Here is a 15,419-nt window from a genome sequence, read left to right as displayed (position 1 = left end):
GGGCTCAATGTCTGGGGAAGGCTCCGATTGGTGCAAATGAACGTGCGCATCGGGCAGCCCTCCACCCCACATGTGGTCCTTCCTCATATGGACTACGAGATTTCTATCACGTGTGTAAGGCTGATGCCATGTGGGGATGGAAGTGCTGTGTAGTTGTCGCGAGAAGTACACGAAGAGGTGTTGGGATTTTGAGGCTGCATTGTGACGCCGGTACAAGCCAATGAGCCGCCGGGTGCCGATGTGCCGAGGTTCCTTCCCGTTTTGCGCCAAACCTCAACACCTGCATCTCCTCACTGCCATCTAGCCGTATGTACTCCATCCTCTAGCCGTTGACACTGGCGCTCTTCGGCATACCGATTCCTACTGCAGCTGTCGCACCGGCATCGACAGGCAACACCGCACCCGTTATCCATCTCGCATGATCTGAACTCAGAAAAGTCACAGCACATGCTGCATCCCATCCATTGCCTTCCGTGCCCAGCAGACTTCTCTTCTTTCGCGCTTCTCGTGCTTCTTCGCTCATGCCACCTGCATACATCATCGGCGTGTACAGCATCTGCCTCGTGTCAGTATGTCACTATACCGCAGCTATGAAGAACGTACGCCTGGACAGACACAGTTCACCCTGATGCCATCAGTTGCATGATGCGCTGCCATCGCCCTTGTCATATTCACCACCGCGCCTTTGCTGGTCGGATACAGCAGATGAGGTGTACCGCCCTTTAGTCCAGCGACTGAACCCATGTTGACGATGCTACCTTTCATCTCGCCGTCATTCTTCTGCATAGCTGGTATGCAGTACTTCGCCATCTGTACCATACTGCTCACATTGATTTCAAGTCCCTTCGCCCAAGCTTCCATGTCGACATCAACCGCCGTTCCTGATGCACCGCTGACACCGACGTTGTTCACCAGTATGTCCAGCTTGCCGAACTCTTGCATTGCTTTGGCTACTGCAGCCTCGCAGTCATTGGCCTTGGTGACATCGGCTTGAATCGCGATGGCTCTTCCGCGATGCAGTTTTGAGGCTGCCATTTCCGCAGTCTTCTGAGCCCACTCCATGTTCAGATCCAAACAGAGGACATGGCAGCCCTCATCGGCGAGCATGATCGATATCGCACGCCCGTTTCCAATTCCATCACCATCGCAACCTGCTCCAGTCACGATGGCGACTTTGCCTTTGAGTCCGCGTGTGGGAAGTTCAGAGGACACTGTAGCCATCTTGTTGGACTCAGGTATATGACGTTATTCCGGCTGGTGTTCGCAGATGACAATTTGGCTTATTCAGTTCAGAAGCAAACGCACGTAGTTATCTCCGAGCCAAGGGTTCCAAAGTCGAAGCGACTAGGTTAATGGTGGTGCGCCGACAACAAGCAGCTCCAAAAAGGCAAACATGGTGTTGGTGGCATGCATGTGAGGACCTCGGTACATTGCGGGGTGACGCTAGCGACCGGGCGCAGATATGACGAAGGGGACTTGACGCGTCAATGCTAGGCTCGTACGAAGTTTGGCTACATCTCGGACACATATCGCTTCAAGCCCTCCACTCAAGGCAGCAAATCTGTTCTCATCAAATCGACAATGGACTTCTCTCAGTACGGCGGACCATCCGATGAATGGTTGGCAGTGGAAAAGACACTGCCCGCCCGGACTTTCGACATCTCGCTGGATCCAATCGTTCTGCGTAATGCGGTCAATTCTGAGCGAGAAACACGCTCTGCAGAGGTGAAGCAATTGTTCGCACCACATGTCCAGACCAAAGATCACGCCATTCCGACCCGCGATGGCTCAACCATTGAAGCTCGAACCTATCGATCCGTGAAGAGGGATGCATCCGAGAAGCTTCCTGTATACCTGTACTTCCACGGTGGAGGCTTCATCTTCGGTAACACGTTTGGCTTGTGATGTATCAAGGTCTGTTGGCTGACGATAAGACAGGATCGCTGAGTAGCGAGGACCCGCTATGTGCGCAAACCGCGATCAAGACTGGGGCTCTGGTGCTGAATGTCAACTACCGCCATACACCAGAACACATCTTCCCAACCGCCTGGAACGACACTCATGACGCGTTCGTCTGGCTGCACAAGAACATCGACATGCTCGGAGGCGATCCATCTCAAGTCGTCGTTGGTGGCATCTCAGCAGGCGGCAACCTAGCTGCTTCACTGACTCTAGAGCAGCACCTTGGAAAGAGCGAACACATCGCAGGTCTACCCACAATAGCCGGCCAGATCCTAATCATCCCAATGCTCGCCCACCCAGCCACCTACGACCAAGGGCCAGGCAAGCTACTCAACCCCTCAACCTCATCCTACGTTGAGAACGAAGATGCACCGGTTTTGCCGAAGAAAACCATCGACTTCTTTACCAAGCTGCTGAAGATCGGGGATGTAGATCTCAAAGACACGAAGATGAATGTTGTCAATGCGACGGAAGAGGAGGTCAAGGGTTTTCCTCCTACGGTGTTTGGTATCGCGGGCTTGGACCCCCTACGTGATGAGGCACTGTTGTTTTCAAAGAAGCTGTCGGAGGCTAATGTGCCGACTTCTACTACGCTTTTCAAGGGCGTGCCGCATGGTCATAGGCGGTTTGGGAAGGCGTTGAAGGCGTCTGAGCATTGGGATCAGTGTGTTGATGAGGGGATACTTTGGGTGCTTTCGAAACCGGAGGCTACAGGGAAGTTCGATGTGAGAGTACCGTAGTGCTCACGCGACTACAAGAGGACTGCTATATCTAGTCGGGATGTTTCCATGTTGTACGTGCCGTGTGTGCCCGCCATTGGTCTCGTATAGGCGTCCAATGAGCTCGAAGCGCTTAGCTAAGAGGCACAAGACACGTCGCATCTACCCTTGCTCAGCCTCGACCTTCTCAGTGATACAAACGCGTGCCACCCTATAAACATTATTATCCGCATACTAGCGACCCTAGTCACAGACCAATGCGGCTCCTTTATATTGAGTCCAATGATGCTCTCGATCCCACCCTACAGATCTCGTTACATGAGGTTAAAGGAGAGATTTTACCCCGATACGCGATCCTTTCGCATCGATGGCGTTGGCAAGAAGTTCTATACGATGACATCGCATCCGCGGACCGCAGTGTTGCACGAAGCAAGAAGGGTTACGCGAAGCTTGAGATGGCGTGCCGTGTTGCGCTTGAACACGGTTTTAGCTATTTATGGAGCGATACTTGCTGCATCGACAAGAGTTCCAGCGCCGAGCTATCAGAAGCCATCAACTCGATGTACAGTTACTACACCAATTCAGCGTGGTGCATTGCATACTTGGACGATGTGGAGCTCGGTGAAGATCGAATTCTCTCCAGATCAGCTTGGTTTTCAAGAGGGTGGACTCTGCAAGAGCTAATCGCCCCGCTCAAGTTGACTTTCTACGCAAAGAGCTGGAAAAAGATCGGCACAAAAGCTGATTCGTGCCATCAAGTCTCTATAGCCTCCAACATTGATGTGGAGGTCCTGAGAGACCGCGAAGCCATCAGTGCTATGGGCGTATCAGAGAAGATGTCGTGGGCGGCGAGCAGAGTCACAACGCGACCGGAAGACGAAGCGTACTCCCTAATGGGTATCTTTGGTGTGAATATGGCAACTTTGTACGGAGAGGGTAGAAGCAGCGCTTTCAGGCGACTACAACTCGAGATCCTGCGGACAAGTACTGACCATTCCCTTTTCGCCTGGGAGTCAGAGACAGTCAACGGCGACATGCTAGCGCCAAGTGTGTCGTGCTTCTCTAACGGAGCAAGCTACGAACCATGCGAGTATCCACCCGGTCTAATTGATCGTCTAGACCCGATGCCAAATTACGACATGACAAACGCGGGACTCCGCATACAGCTGCCTTTGAGACGTGAGCCAGAGCGCATAGGGCTATACTCTGCATTTCTGGCATGCAGGCGCAAGTTTGCCCCTGAGTTCCCTGTTGCCATATACATCAGCCGATTCGGCGGGTCTTTGAATTTCCCTCGCTTTTGTAGGGAAGTCCTGTATGGTGAAACTCTGCACCTTGAACAGCGACTGGGGTTCCAGAATGAATTACTGTATGACTTTGGGTCTAAGCCAATATGGATTGCAGGTGAGAACCATCTACCAAGACAGCCCTTTGAGGTTGCATACCCGCTCATGTATCCAGACTGGTAGTAATCGCTAGGGGTCTCTGCGGCTGGGGTCGCGGTGGTGAATAGTGTACGTTTCGTTACTGAAAGCTCCATCACGTCGTCAATATGAAACTGATGTGGAAGCCGTAATTCAGTGCACCTATATAGTTGTCTACGATCTGAGTGCGCTTAGTGATTAGCAACAAACTCTAACACACCCTTCACAAATGCCTCGGGATTCTCTTCCGCAATGTAATGCGCCGCCTCCTCAATCGTCACCATCTCCGCACCTTTATGATACTCCTTCGCCATACCCTCCGCAGCCTGTGCCAGCATAAACTTCTCCCCGTTCATGAGTAGTGACGGTACCTTCACTTTCCCGTGTTCAGCAACCCAATTCCTATTCTCCTCTGCATCCTTCTCAAACGCGCGGTAAACCTCCAAGCCCGCCCGGATAGCACCAGGTTGCGAATACGCCAGGGCGTAATGCTCGAGATCGGTGGGCGAAATAGCCGCACTGTTACACGAAATCTTATCGAAGAAGTGCTTGAGATACTCCCGCTCTTTGCCCGCGATCAGGAATTCAGGAAGATCCGGCACTTGGTGAAACACAAAGTGGAAGACGTCTGGTGTGCCTTTGACATTCTCGTAGCACGAAGTACCAGGTAGCGGGCATTCACCCCAAATGACGCTAGCGACATCAGCGGGATAGCGCGATGCATACGCGAACGCTATCATGCCACCGATGTCATGTCCCACAACATTAATCTTCTCGTTGATACCGAAGTGCTCCTGTACCAGGATACGTAGGTCTTCTGCCATCTGCGTCTTTTGGTAGCCTGTCAAGGGTTTTGAAGATTGTCCTGCGCCACGGTAGTCGGGCGCGATAACGCGATAGCCGGCCTCTGATAGCGGCGCGATGACATGCCGGAACTGGTATGATGTTTGGGGGAAGCCGTGGATGAGAAGTATGACGCCTTCTGTTCTCGTCAAAGGTGGTGGTGCGCATTCGATGTAGTTTAAACGGACCTGTTCGTTGGATGTTGTGGTGATTGACGCGATTCGTTGATGCCAGCGCGAGCTGTCGATGGCCGGGGATTGCGGGAAGGCCATGATGGATTGATGATTGAGAAATAGCGGGTCTAGTAGAGGTAAGAAGGAAGTAAATGTATGGGTTGAGATGCACACTCTCATGAGAGGCCGTGAACTGATTTGTAAGGCATGACGCTCTCGCAGCGTCATACCCAGCCTCGAAGCGTGCGGAGTGGAGTTGTAAATATCATCAGTATTCTTTTCCACCCCATCTGACGACTTCTTCCTAGAACGTCGGTACGCTTCTTGGCTTATAGATGTCTTCCTTAGGTCGGAGCACCATGGCGATTCAGGCGTTGTCCTTGGAGTGATAGTCTTGGAAGCTATTCCGTTTCAGGCCTAGCTCCTCCAGTATTGATAATTCGACGATGATCTCGTTACACAGAATGGCCATTGCAAGCTCTTGTGTTGACGATACTTCTCGTTTTTCGAGAGGACCTGAACTTAGGCCATTGAAATGACACCTGGATTTTGAAATACTTTGTCCGACGGATAATTGTCTACGACGCGCGGTACATTGGCCGTTTGGTGTTGGTCTGTCAGACTTCTACTGCGCCATTGGGGGGTGGCGTCTGATGCCAGCTCTGCGGCGACGGCAATTCGAAGTGTGCAGTAGTTCGTCCGGTAACCCGTCTCTTATCTCCTGGAAGGTATATCTACTATCCGGGTTTGATGAGCGGCTCCATCTCTCTTCATGTCTCGGATATCTTGAGTCAGGCCGAACGCTATCCTCTGCGCGATTCAGTCAGGATGCCGAATTACATGAGCATGGAACCCAAGAGGGTAAAGAGTAGATTTAACAGAGAGAAGCATTGACGCCTTGTGGGAGCAAGAATGAAGGATCGGGATTAATGGAACATCTGAAGATGCGCATGCGACACGCTAGAAGGGTTGCCCCACCCTTTGCCGTCTTTGCCTGAGATCCGCCTGAGGACCCTTGTCGAGATGACCAATGAAACCGGCCTTGGGTTGATGCCATTCTGCCGGAGACGTGCAGCTGCGGTAACGTCTGTCGCATGTCGTTCCTGTATCAACGCCAACTGTATCAGGCCAGTAACATGGCGAAATTCACCCCCGCAATGCCGCAACTTTCCTTAGGTGCGAAAAGCAACCGGCGCGTATCGTAGTAATCAGGACGGCGACATGGCGATATATAAGGTCGCAGGGGATGGCGATGCATCCAGCAGTAAACCGATCATAACCTCTTACGCCTTCAAATAACCAAAACCGACAATGCCGACACACGGAGAGAGGAACCTCGAGCTCGGGAACCAGGCGTATGCTGCTTCCTTCGACCAGGGCCATCTAGCACTACCACCCAGTCAAAGATACACCATCGGTAAGCACCTGCGACCACATCTCCAGCCATCGGCCGCTAACATGACGCGTCAGTAACATGTATGGACGCGCGCATCGACCCAACTGCCGCCTTTGGCATCCCTCTCGGAGCCGCCCACGTCATCCGCAACGCCGGCGGCTGTGTACACGACGCGTTCCGATCCATCGTCATATCGCAACAACTGCTTGGAACACGAGAAGTCATCGTCGTAAAGCACACCGGATGCGGCATGCTCACATTCGACAACCCGACTGCGAAAGCCGTGGTCATGAAGAAGAGGGGAGAAATAGCCGCGAGAGAGGTGGAGACTCTCGACTTCCGGCCTTTCCGCGATCTGGAGATCCAAGTCAAGAAGGATATACAATGGCTCAGAATCAAAGCGATCGAGGAGAACATTCGGTTCAGTGGGTGGATATACGATGTCGAGACGGGGAAGACGACGAGGGTGGTGTGAGCTGATTGGAGGATTTGATTGAGCTTGCGATATACCCATAATAATGTAACAACATCTTGTGAGTCTTGCCTGTCAACGTACACATTAGCCCGGGTGTAACTATCGTGATGTGGAGTTGTCGGTATTCCCTGGCGCCTGCCCAGGTGTGTAACAGTCAATACCTTTCCTCTTATGAGCTAGCGGCGTGGCAGCCTAACGCCCTGTCAACTTCCACGACGCCCTTTATCTCTGCGCTCATGCAACAACAAACCTCAATTTCAATGCATTCACTCATTCACACGCACTTCAAGCAGCCAAATACATCGATCGACCATGAGCTCCAAAAACGCGTCGCTTGCGGGCTTTCCGGATGAGCTGGTGCAGGAGATAATCACACATCTCGACGCCATTCGCTCTCACGACACGCTCTTCAGGTTCACCGAACACAAGAAAGACGTGGCGATAGAGGCAAATCGTCAATCCGACAATCACATCCGCAGGCTGGCCTTGTACAGTCTCTGTCTGACATCTCGTTGTTTAAGGCGAATGGCTACCCCAATCCTGTACGCCTCGTTCATAGGGACCGCCGCCGAGCATGGCACCGAACCTCTCCAGTTGTTTCGCGAAAGAATCTTAGACTCCTCTGGCTCGGGTGAGGAACTTAACAAGTATCTGAAGTACGTGGAGATTCGACGCATGGACAAGAAGTTGCAGAACGACAGCACACCTCCGCACACCATTGCACAACATTACCTTACCATGATAGCCGACGTTGTCAAACAGGCGGTCAACCTACAACACTTGTCGATCGAGAATATAGAAGACCGTGATCGATCCTTCTGGAGATACTTTGTCCCTGGACGGGAAATAACGCATTCGCCTACGTCCAACCCAGGAGCCGAACATGTTTTTAGCAAGCTTCAAACATTGTGCGTCAATACGACTCTCCAACACTACGGACTCGACGCCAAAACCATCTCGTTTGATCAAATTTGTTCCGTGGTATCGACGGCGCCTATGCTCACCGACTTCGGAGCGCGTAGCGTCGTAGCACGATCGCCAGCATCGATGCGTCAGCTTGGCTCATGGAAAACGCTGCAGCGCCTCGAAACCACGTCATGTCGCCTCGAGATAGAGGCGATGGCCAGTATTCTATCGGCATGTGAAGGCTTAAGACATGTTGTCTGTACATGGATGCCTATCGAGGACTTTGAAGGGTCGCCATCCGACCTGTACGCCAGCCTTTTACGACACGCTGACACGCTTGAATATCTATATCTTGATATTCGTGAAATCATGTTTCGATCAGAGGAGGAAGCCTCGGACTCTGATTTGGACGAAGATTACGAAGAGATGATACCGCTCAAACCTCTTGGCACTCTTCGACCATTCGAACGTTTGAGCAAGTTGGTTATATCTCAGAACTGCTTGCTCGGTGCTTCTGCTCCGTACGCTGATTTTTCGAGGAACGCGCCCCCAATAGCCGAGCTGCTATCACCGTCCCTTAAAGACTTCACGATGCTGATTGGTGTTGAAAGCCAATACCGGGCGGGATACAAGAGCTTGGATAACTCGACTGTCCTGCGGGATTTCATCGCGGAATGCAGGACATCTGATCTGAGCTTGAAAGACGTGAGTTTCCAAGCTGAGTTCGAGTTGTCTGCGGCGCCCAAGACTACGAAGGCGTTCCTTGATATTGGTGTGCGTTATGAGCAAGTATTAGAGCGGTACTGGGTCCACGAAGCCTTCAGGTAGAAGTTGTCGAATGGCAACGCGCTTTGCGTCTTTTAAATTGTTGAGAACACGATAGTCGGTGACAACATCAGGTACCGAAGGACGCGACATGCGCACTAGCAAGCATCAAACGACACTGTCAAACGCACACATCGGGTTATATAAGCCTATGTCCTCACACTGGCCAGGTTCCGGTGACATTGCGCGACGCGGATGCAAGTCATTCATTGGAAAAGCGCCTGTGGATCTACCTCAATCGCACCGCCGTCGATCTGACGACATGATTCTGCCTTTACTTACTTACTTCCTTACTTGAGTGGTGGCCATTGCGGCCATACACCTTCACGTGCTAGCGCCCCTCACCAGGCGATTGTATATCCATATAAGCCTGACATTCTACCGCTCTATACTTACCATTCTCTATCCTCCACCTTGATAGGCATCTTATCGATACACCTCATTAGCCTTTACTTGCTCGATTACTGCTTGAGTCAGTTCCACAACAGCGGCATCGTTTATCTTGTCACTCGATTATAACAAGCAATTCAGTACTACTACTCCGAGCAGCCGCATCAACAAGTAGCCGCCAACATGGCGACTTCAAACGACCAGACCACTCATCTAGACATCGCGTCGCCCTCAGACATCAAGACAACCGATGCGCACACAGAGACACACGATGGCGAGGTCAAGATACAGGAGAACACATTGGACTTTGATCCTTCGCCCGTCGTGTCGAAAGTATCTGCGCCTGAGATCGAGAAGTCAAAAGATACCCAAGGCCAAGTCGCTATCGAAGACTCGACAGGTGTCAAGACGGCTACTCTTGGTTCTCCCTTTCCCTCGCCCAAAATTGTTGCAGAGGACAGCAAGAGCATCGCCTCTCTTGAAGACGGGGAGATCGTAGAGCAAGACCTCGATAACGAAGTTGGAGCAATCCCTGTGACTGTGCAGGAGCAACAAGAGCAGCTTGATGATAAGGATAAGACCAAGCTTGGTATGTCTCACTTCCATCACCAAAATCATCTGCTAATGTAAAGAACAGCATCTCCAATCGCCAAGAAGGAAGGTCCTCTGGCATCGCCCCCTGGACTGCATGTCGAGGCCACCAAGACCGACATTGACATCGGAACCGAGGACAGCGACTTCAAGACCGACATAGACGTAAACATCGAGGCGCCGAGGCCTTCGAGGCCAGCTCACAGTCTACCCCCACACATGCGTCCTGACTTCCAGTCGCCTCCATCCCGCCTTTTCGGCCTTCCAGACCCGAGGGTAGGCAGTCCCACAAGCCTTTTGATGCATGCAAAACTAACGTATGCAGCACATGATGTCGCCAAACGAGGTCAATAGATTCAACGATGCCCCACGCGCCCCTCGCTCCCACTTCAACTCTCACGGATCCCGAGGAGGCGACCACGGCGATCGCGAACAAGTCGTCCGCATGAACGCACAGCTCATGAAGCTGAAGAACGAACTTGATGCCGAGCGCAACAAAGGTGTGCGTCTCCGCAAGTCCATCGAAGCTGAGCAGCAACAAAAGGTCGAAGCCGCCTCATCCGTCATGTTGACGAACCTCCTCCGCGACCAAGCCACAACCCTGACGCTCAAGTCCAAAGTCGAAGCCCGAGAGCGCGACCTCGACGACCGCGAGCAGAAGATCACACAATTCGAAGTGTATCTCACCGAAGGCCAGAAGCAGCTCATGTACGCGCTAGAAGAAAACGGCGATAGACCGATGAGCGCCGTGCAGATGGAACATGCGCGCCGCGAAGCCGACCTCAGCGCACAGAAGGCCGTAGCTGACATGAACGGCAAACTCAACATCAAGATCGAAGCCCTCCGTCTCCGCGAAGCAGCCCAACAGATGCGCGAACAGAACTGGAAGGCTATTGCCCGCGAGCAACTTGAAGCTGAATTCGCCGACAACTCCATCACCCATGAGAAGGCTGATGAGGTTGCGGAGGAGGCGTATAACGATGGGTTTGGTGCGGGTAAAGAGGCGGGCCGCAAAGAAGCACTCAAGGAGTCGCACCAGCGCGGTTTCCTAGAGGGATACGGGGCGTGTCATCGTACGCAGGTTACGCTAAGTAAGGTCCGTCAGGGCCTTATCGCGAGGGATGATCCTGAGTTGGACTTTTTGTATGATGCCAATCATCCTCACAACCTCTACACCATTGGTTCTCTTCTCGGCCGCATGGAAACTGAGGACAGCAATCAGAAGAATGCGAAGGCTGTTGATCGGAAGGAGATCGTTGCTGAAAAAGGCACTCCAGTACCTGATAGGAAGATCGAAGTTGCTGAAGAGACTCCGAGGACGCATGGCAAGGTCAACGGCCCCAACAGCGGTCATTCCAACGGTCATTCCAACGGTCATGCCAACGGCAACACCAACAGCGCCATAATCCACAAGCGCGAAGAACCAGTCATCAAAATGCCTCCGCCCCGCCCGACCTTCGCCGCTGAACTCCGCGGCCCTTCGCTCACGCACAACGGACACATCGTCCTCGCCAACAACGTCGCGTCGCCTGTTGCCAAGGACACTGGTCGTCCGATCATCAAGTATGAAGATGAGGGTGTGAACTTGATTGATCTCATGTAAATGGGGGTCTGGTTGGGGTGAAGGAAAGCCGGAGTCTTTCGATTCGGATGGGGCTTCAGTTTGGAGATGAGCGGAGGCAGGAGATTGATCTAAAAGCATGCATCTCTATTATTGATATGGGATCCAATGACAGCGTTCGGGTTTCCGAGATATGGGATGATAGTAGGGATATATATGATTGATCTAGAGTATGTATGCGAGAAGTGATACAAAACTATATCACCTAGTGCTCTAGCTTGCAGGTTCGGTGTTGACGACTACAGTATGCTTTTATCTATCTCTTCCTCCCTAGTTAGACCATGTTGAATACTTCCTCGCTAGTCTATGTCTTGTACTTTTGCATCCATCTAGCAACGCCTTCCCTACAACCACACGTTCTAACACCTCATTCTACCCTCTACACCGCCCTCAATCCTGCATAACGCTCCACCCCTCACCCCTTCCCCTCCCACCAAATCCCCTCCCACCCCTAACAACACGCCCATGCCCCCTCTCCCCCAACATCTTGCCCTGCGGCGCCTCAACCTTTCCAAACTGCTCCGCCTTCTCCTGTGCCTCCGCCGACAACGTCGGTTCCTTGCTCTTCGCCGCCTTCTCCTCGTCCCCTCTACCAGCACCCTCCCCATCCTTAGCAGGCCACTTCTTCGCAAAATCCTGCGCCCCACCCCCCACAGCCCTCATCTCTTCATCCACCACCCCATCCTCCCTCGCCGCATACTTTCCCACAATCTGCAGCAACTCCTTTTCCCCCTGCTCCTCCCTCTCCTTCTTCCACGTCTCAAACTCATCCCACCACCACCCGTGCGTCACACCGTCTTTCCACAAGTATCCCGCTTTACCATCTTCGTCCAGCCGCGCCACCCACGGCTTATCCACGATATAGTGCAGCACAGCGACCTGATCGTCGCGCCAAATATTCTCATGCCAGTACCGCCACGTCTTCAGCGCATTCGTCTTCCAGCTCAAACTGCTCCACCTTCCGTCGAAGGCTTCGTTGAGGAAATCCTGATCCGGGAATTTCATAGCGCGTAACTTTGTATTGCCCAACTCCTCGAACTTGTTCAGTACAAAGGAAGACAGTTCCTTGCTAGGCCGATAGAGAAAAGTGCCAGAGTTGAAGTTCGACAATGTGTATGGTTCCGGCTTCACTTCCGCTAGCTGATCCGGCTTGGTGAGTTTGGCAATCGCGCAGTTCTGCGGGTTCCATTCCGCGGGAGCCCAGGAGTCGTGGTCGAGGTTGCAGACGCAGGTGTGTACGGCCATTGTACGCATGCCATCACCCCCCTTCAAATACTCGTCGTTTTCTTCGTTGAAGATCAAGGGCGAAGGGTTCGAGAAGATCATCATATCAGCATCCAACCAACAAATCCGCTCAAACCCCCCTCCAGGCATATCCCACAAATCGAAAACACGCAGTTTCGTCCATGTATCGATGAAGCGCTCGGCGACCATGCCGTGTTCGGTTCCATCTTCTGGCAGGCGGAGGTGTTCCACGGGGTGGAGGATTATGTTTGAGTAAGCGGCTTCGGCTTTGAAGGCGTTGATGCAGGTTTCTGGCAATGTCTCCGGGGTGTAGGTTATTATGAGCGGGGTGGAGGGGGAGTGTTTGTGCAGGGTGTAGGCGAGGAGGATTGCGCCGGCTAGGTAGCTGGGGCGGGTGAGGAGGGTTACGTAGGCGTTTTTGCTTTGGGGGGCAGTTTGTTGGTTTGCCATTGTGAGTACCGGGGAGACTCTGCGACGATGGCTGTGATTTGGTATTGGTGGTTCAGGGGGATACCGGCAGGGATATCGAAAGGTACATGTGGTTGAGAGGTGTTCACAGGTCCCACTATGGCTCTGACGTCACGACTCAACATTCCGAGGCCGGAAGGCACGACACTTCTTATCGCAATTGGGTTATACACATCTTGTGTGAAATGAAGAACGAGGAAAAGATAGTGTTACAGGTTCAAATTACGGGTATCTCAAGAATCCTACGTCGCGACGGCCACTCCTACATGCACCAATCGTACAATCCCCTAAAACTGCTTCCCATCCTCTTTCGCCAGCGCCTTGCCCCAGGCGCTCTCGAACGGATCGTCTGACTTGATCTCTTGTACATCCTGTAAAGCTGCAACCTCAGGCACCACGCTCGGCGCTGTTAGCTCGACAGGAGCAGGAGCAGATTGACTCAACACAGCAGCAGCCTCTGGGCTTTCGTACTCAAAATTGCTGGAGTAGACGACAGCAGCGAAGGCCTCAAGACCACCGACCGCTTCGATAGCAGCTAGGTACTCATTGTTGGCTCCGGTACCGATGCTGTGCGCCTGTCTGCAGAATACGGCTAAGCTGTTCGCAACCTTGGCCTTGATGTCGTGTCCAACAATCTCCTGCACGCGAGCGTGGTTGTCAGAGATGGGCGGGATCTTGTAGGAGAGCTGTGAGATCTTGACGTCGACGAGGTGGGAGAAGGCAGCGTCGAGGAGCTGTGTGAGTACATGTGTGAAGGCAGGCGAGTCGATGAGGTCAGAGGTTTCGTCGATGAGGCGGCGGAGGGAGGTTGTTGTTGTGGGCGATGTGGACTCGGAGGATGAGGTCATGCCGGATTCGCGGAGGACGTAGTCTTCCTGGTCTTGCGGTGGGAGGAGGAAGGTGAGCCACTTGCATGTTCTGTGAGGGGTTAGCGGGTGTCATTTGAGATGAGATGGGGGCTCTACCTTCGCTCTTCCTCTGTTGCACCTTCGACCCTCTTGCGCACTTCCAGGGTAAGTTCCGACAGTCTCTCCAAGGTCATCTCTTCTCTTGGGTTCACGAGCCCGAAGACGTCCTTGACTGCGGTCCGTACTTTCTCGATAAGCTCTATGCATCCCTTGTGTAGTAACCACCAGCTCAAGCTGAGGTATCTGCGGTTGGTCTCGAAGTCGTTGCCATATGCTTGCTCGAAGTTATCGTCGTCGTTGTTCTCCAAGTTGATCCTTGCGCCTTCGGTGGTCGACTGCGGCGCGGCTAACGACACGACGGAGGCGAGGTAGTTTCGGCGGCCGAGAAGGTTCAGTTGAATACGCGTAAGAAGCGTGAGGAGAGAGAGGGTGTAGATAAGGGTGAAGGCGCGTGTTATGGCTGGTCGCGTCAGTATGTCAAGTCTCAGGGCCAACATGACGGTACTCACAGCTGATCTTCATCTCGCTCCATAGCTGCGCCTTGCTCTTCTTGCTCTTCCTGTCCTCCCTGACCTCTGGGATGGCATCGGTAGGGCCCGTGCCGCTTTCACCCTCGGTAGCGATTTGGCTGGCATGGATGAAGCTATCCGTCTGGAGACTCGAGCTCCGAGCGTCATCCTCAGTCGTGTCTGCTACACTCGGGGGGGCTGAACTGGCAATCTCGCTGGGTCCGACACTCCGCGATAGGCGCTCTGCCTTTTGTCTCTGCAGCTCTTCCAGCACCTGTTCGACGGGAATGGCATCCAGTATGTTCTCGGTCGCGGTGGGCAGGATGGCGAGGACGGTGAAGGTGCAGTCTTCCTGGTTCTGCTCGAAGCGGCGGCGTAGACTGCATTGTCGTTAGAGCATGTCATGTGATGGACACGGTGTGAGCGGACTTCTCTTTGGCGATGCGATCATCGCTCATGCGCTGCCTCGCCTCCCCGAGCTTGCCCAGGACATACTGCCCCGCCAGATAACCCGCGCCGAGCACTCCGGCGCCGATGGCAAAGTTTGTGCGGTTGCGTCTGAGCCAGCGACGCGTGCCTTGTATCATGGTGATGGTTGAGAGGGCTATGCACCTCAATGTATCAATGTAATCCTAGTTTCATTTGCTAAGGCGCTAGTCTAGAAGCAGATTTTTCCTCCTACAACGCTACCTACCTATGCAAATAGTAAATATTACAAAGCTACAAAATTAACCTATAATGCTCTTTCTCTACCTTTACCTCTACTAGAATTGCTTACTATAGTAATTAATTAACACGTTTACTAATACTATCTACTACTTAAGTCTTCTTACTTATTTAAGAAAGATTTTCTTAATAAGCGTAAGCTATAGCTACGCTAAGAATAGCTTCTAAAGTAGCGCCTTTAGCTTTATAAGCTTATTAGTGCAAAACTTAGAGAAGCTAGAGACTAAAACGTTAGTAA

General features: G+C 52.6%; 8 protein-coding genes across 8 annotated transcripts; 4 read left to right on the top strand and 4 right to left on the bottom strand.

The window, feature by feature from the left end:
* Positions 1 to 322: 322 nt before the first annotated feature.
* On the bottom strand, positions 323 to 1,221 carry J4E92_007872 (uncharacterized protein; the record flags this gene model as incomplete). The annotated part of the gene is made up of 2 exons (XM_051499233.1): positions 323 to 556; positions 625 to 1,221. 2 exons carry the CDS (start codon positions 1,219 to 1,221, stop codon positions 323 to 325), a joined length of 831 nt encoding a protein of 276 aa, XP_051350482.1.
* A 360-nt stretch (positions 1,222 to 1,581) lies between these two features.
* J4E92_007871 (uncharacterized protein) lies at positions 1,582 to 2,702 on the top strand (the record flags this gene model as incomplete). Its single annotated transcript, XM_051499232.1, has 2 exons — positions 1,582 to 1,885; positions 1,939 to 2,702. The coding sequence occupies 2 exons, from the start codon at positions 1,582 to 1,584 to the stop codon at positions 2,700 to 2,702; spliced, it is 1,068 nt and encodes a 355-aa protein (XP_051350481.1).
* A 236-nt stretch (positions 2,703 to 2,938) lies between these two features.
* J4E92_007870 (uncharacterized protein) lies at positions 2,939 to 4,150 on the top strand (the record flags this gene model as incomplete). The annotated part of the gene is made up of 3 exons (XM_051499231.1): positions 2,939 to 3,728; positions 3,801 to 3,860; positions 4,086 to 4,150. 3 exons carry the CDS (start codon positions 2,939 to 2,941, stop codon positions 4,148 to 4,150), a joined length of 915 nt encoding a protein of 304 aa, XP_051350480.1.
* A 146-nt stretch (positions 4,151 to 4,296) lies between these two features.
* On the bottom strand, positions 4,297 to 5,220 carry J4E92_007869 (uncharacterized protein; the record flags this gene model as incomplete). Its single annotated transcript, XM_051499230.1, has 1 exon — positions 4,297 to 5,220. One exon carries the CDS (start codon positions 5,218 to 5,220, stop codon positions 4,297 to 4,299), a length of 924 nt encoding a protein of 307 aa, XP_051350479.1.
* Positions 5,221 to 6,432: 1,212 nt separating this feature from the next.
* Positions 6,433 to 6,992, top strand: J4E92_007868 (uncharacterized protein; the record flags this gene model as incomplete). The annotated part of the gene is made up of 2 exons (XM_051499229.1): positions 6,433 to 6,538; positions 6,592 to 6,992. The coding sequence occupies 2 exons, from the start codon at positions 6,433 to 6,435 to the stop codon at positions 6,990 to 6,992; spliced, it is 507 nt and encodes a 168-aa protein (XP_051350478.1).
* Positions 6,993 to 9,296: 2,304 nt separating this feature from the next.
* On the top strand, positions 9,297 to 11,307 carry J4E92_007867 (uncharacterized protein; the record flags this gene model as incomplete). The annotated part of the gene is made up of 3 exons (XM_051499228.1): positions 9,297 to 9,702; positions 9,751 to 9,980; positions 10,030 to 11,307. The coding sequence occupies 3 exons, from the start codon at positions 9,297 to 9,299 to the stop codon at positions 11,305 to 11,307; spliced, it is 1,914 nt and encodes a 637-aa protein (XP_051350477.1).
* Positions 11,308 to 11,715: 408 nt separating this feature from the next.
* On the bottom strand, positions 11,716 to 13,020 carry J4E92_007866 (uncharacterized protein; the record flags this gene model as incomplete). Its single annotated transcript, XM_051499227.1, has 1 exon — positions 11,716 to 13,020. One exon carries the CDS (start codon positions 13,018 to 13,020, stop codon positions 11,716 to 11,718), a length of 1,305 nt encoding a protein of 434 aa, XP_051350476.1.
* Positions 13,021 to 13,325: 305 nt separating this feature from the next.
* Positions 13,326 to 15,042, bottom strand: J4E92_007865 (uncharacterized protein; the record flags this gene model as incomplete). Its single annotated transcript, XM_051499226.1, has 4 exons — positions 13,326 to 13,956; positions 14,004 to 14,406; positions 14,456 to 14,835; positions 14,885 to 15,042. 4 exons carry the CDS (start codon positions 15,040 to 15,042, stop codon positions 13,326 to 13,328), a joined length of 1,572 nt encoding a protein of 523 aa, XP_051350475.1.
* Positions 15,043 to 15,419: the final 377 nt, after the last annotated feature.

This window comes from Alternaria infectoria, assembly GCF_024043175.1.
Source record: "Alternaria infectoria strain BMP 0036 chromosome Unknown scaffold_14, whole genome shotgun sequence".
Lineage (NCBI taxonomy): Eukaryota > Fungi > Ascomycota > Dothideomycetes > Pleosporales > Pleosporaceae > Alternaria > Alternaria infectoria.
Note: the sequence above shows the minus strand (reverse complement) of the source record. Positions and strands in the feature narration are given on the sequence as shown.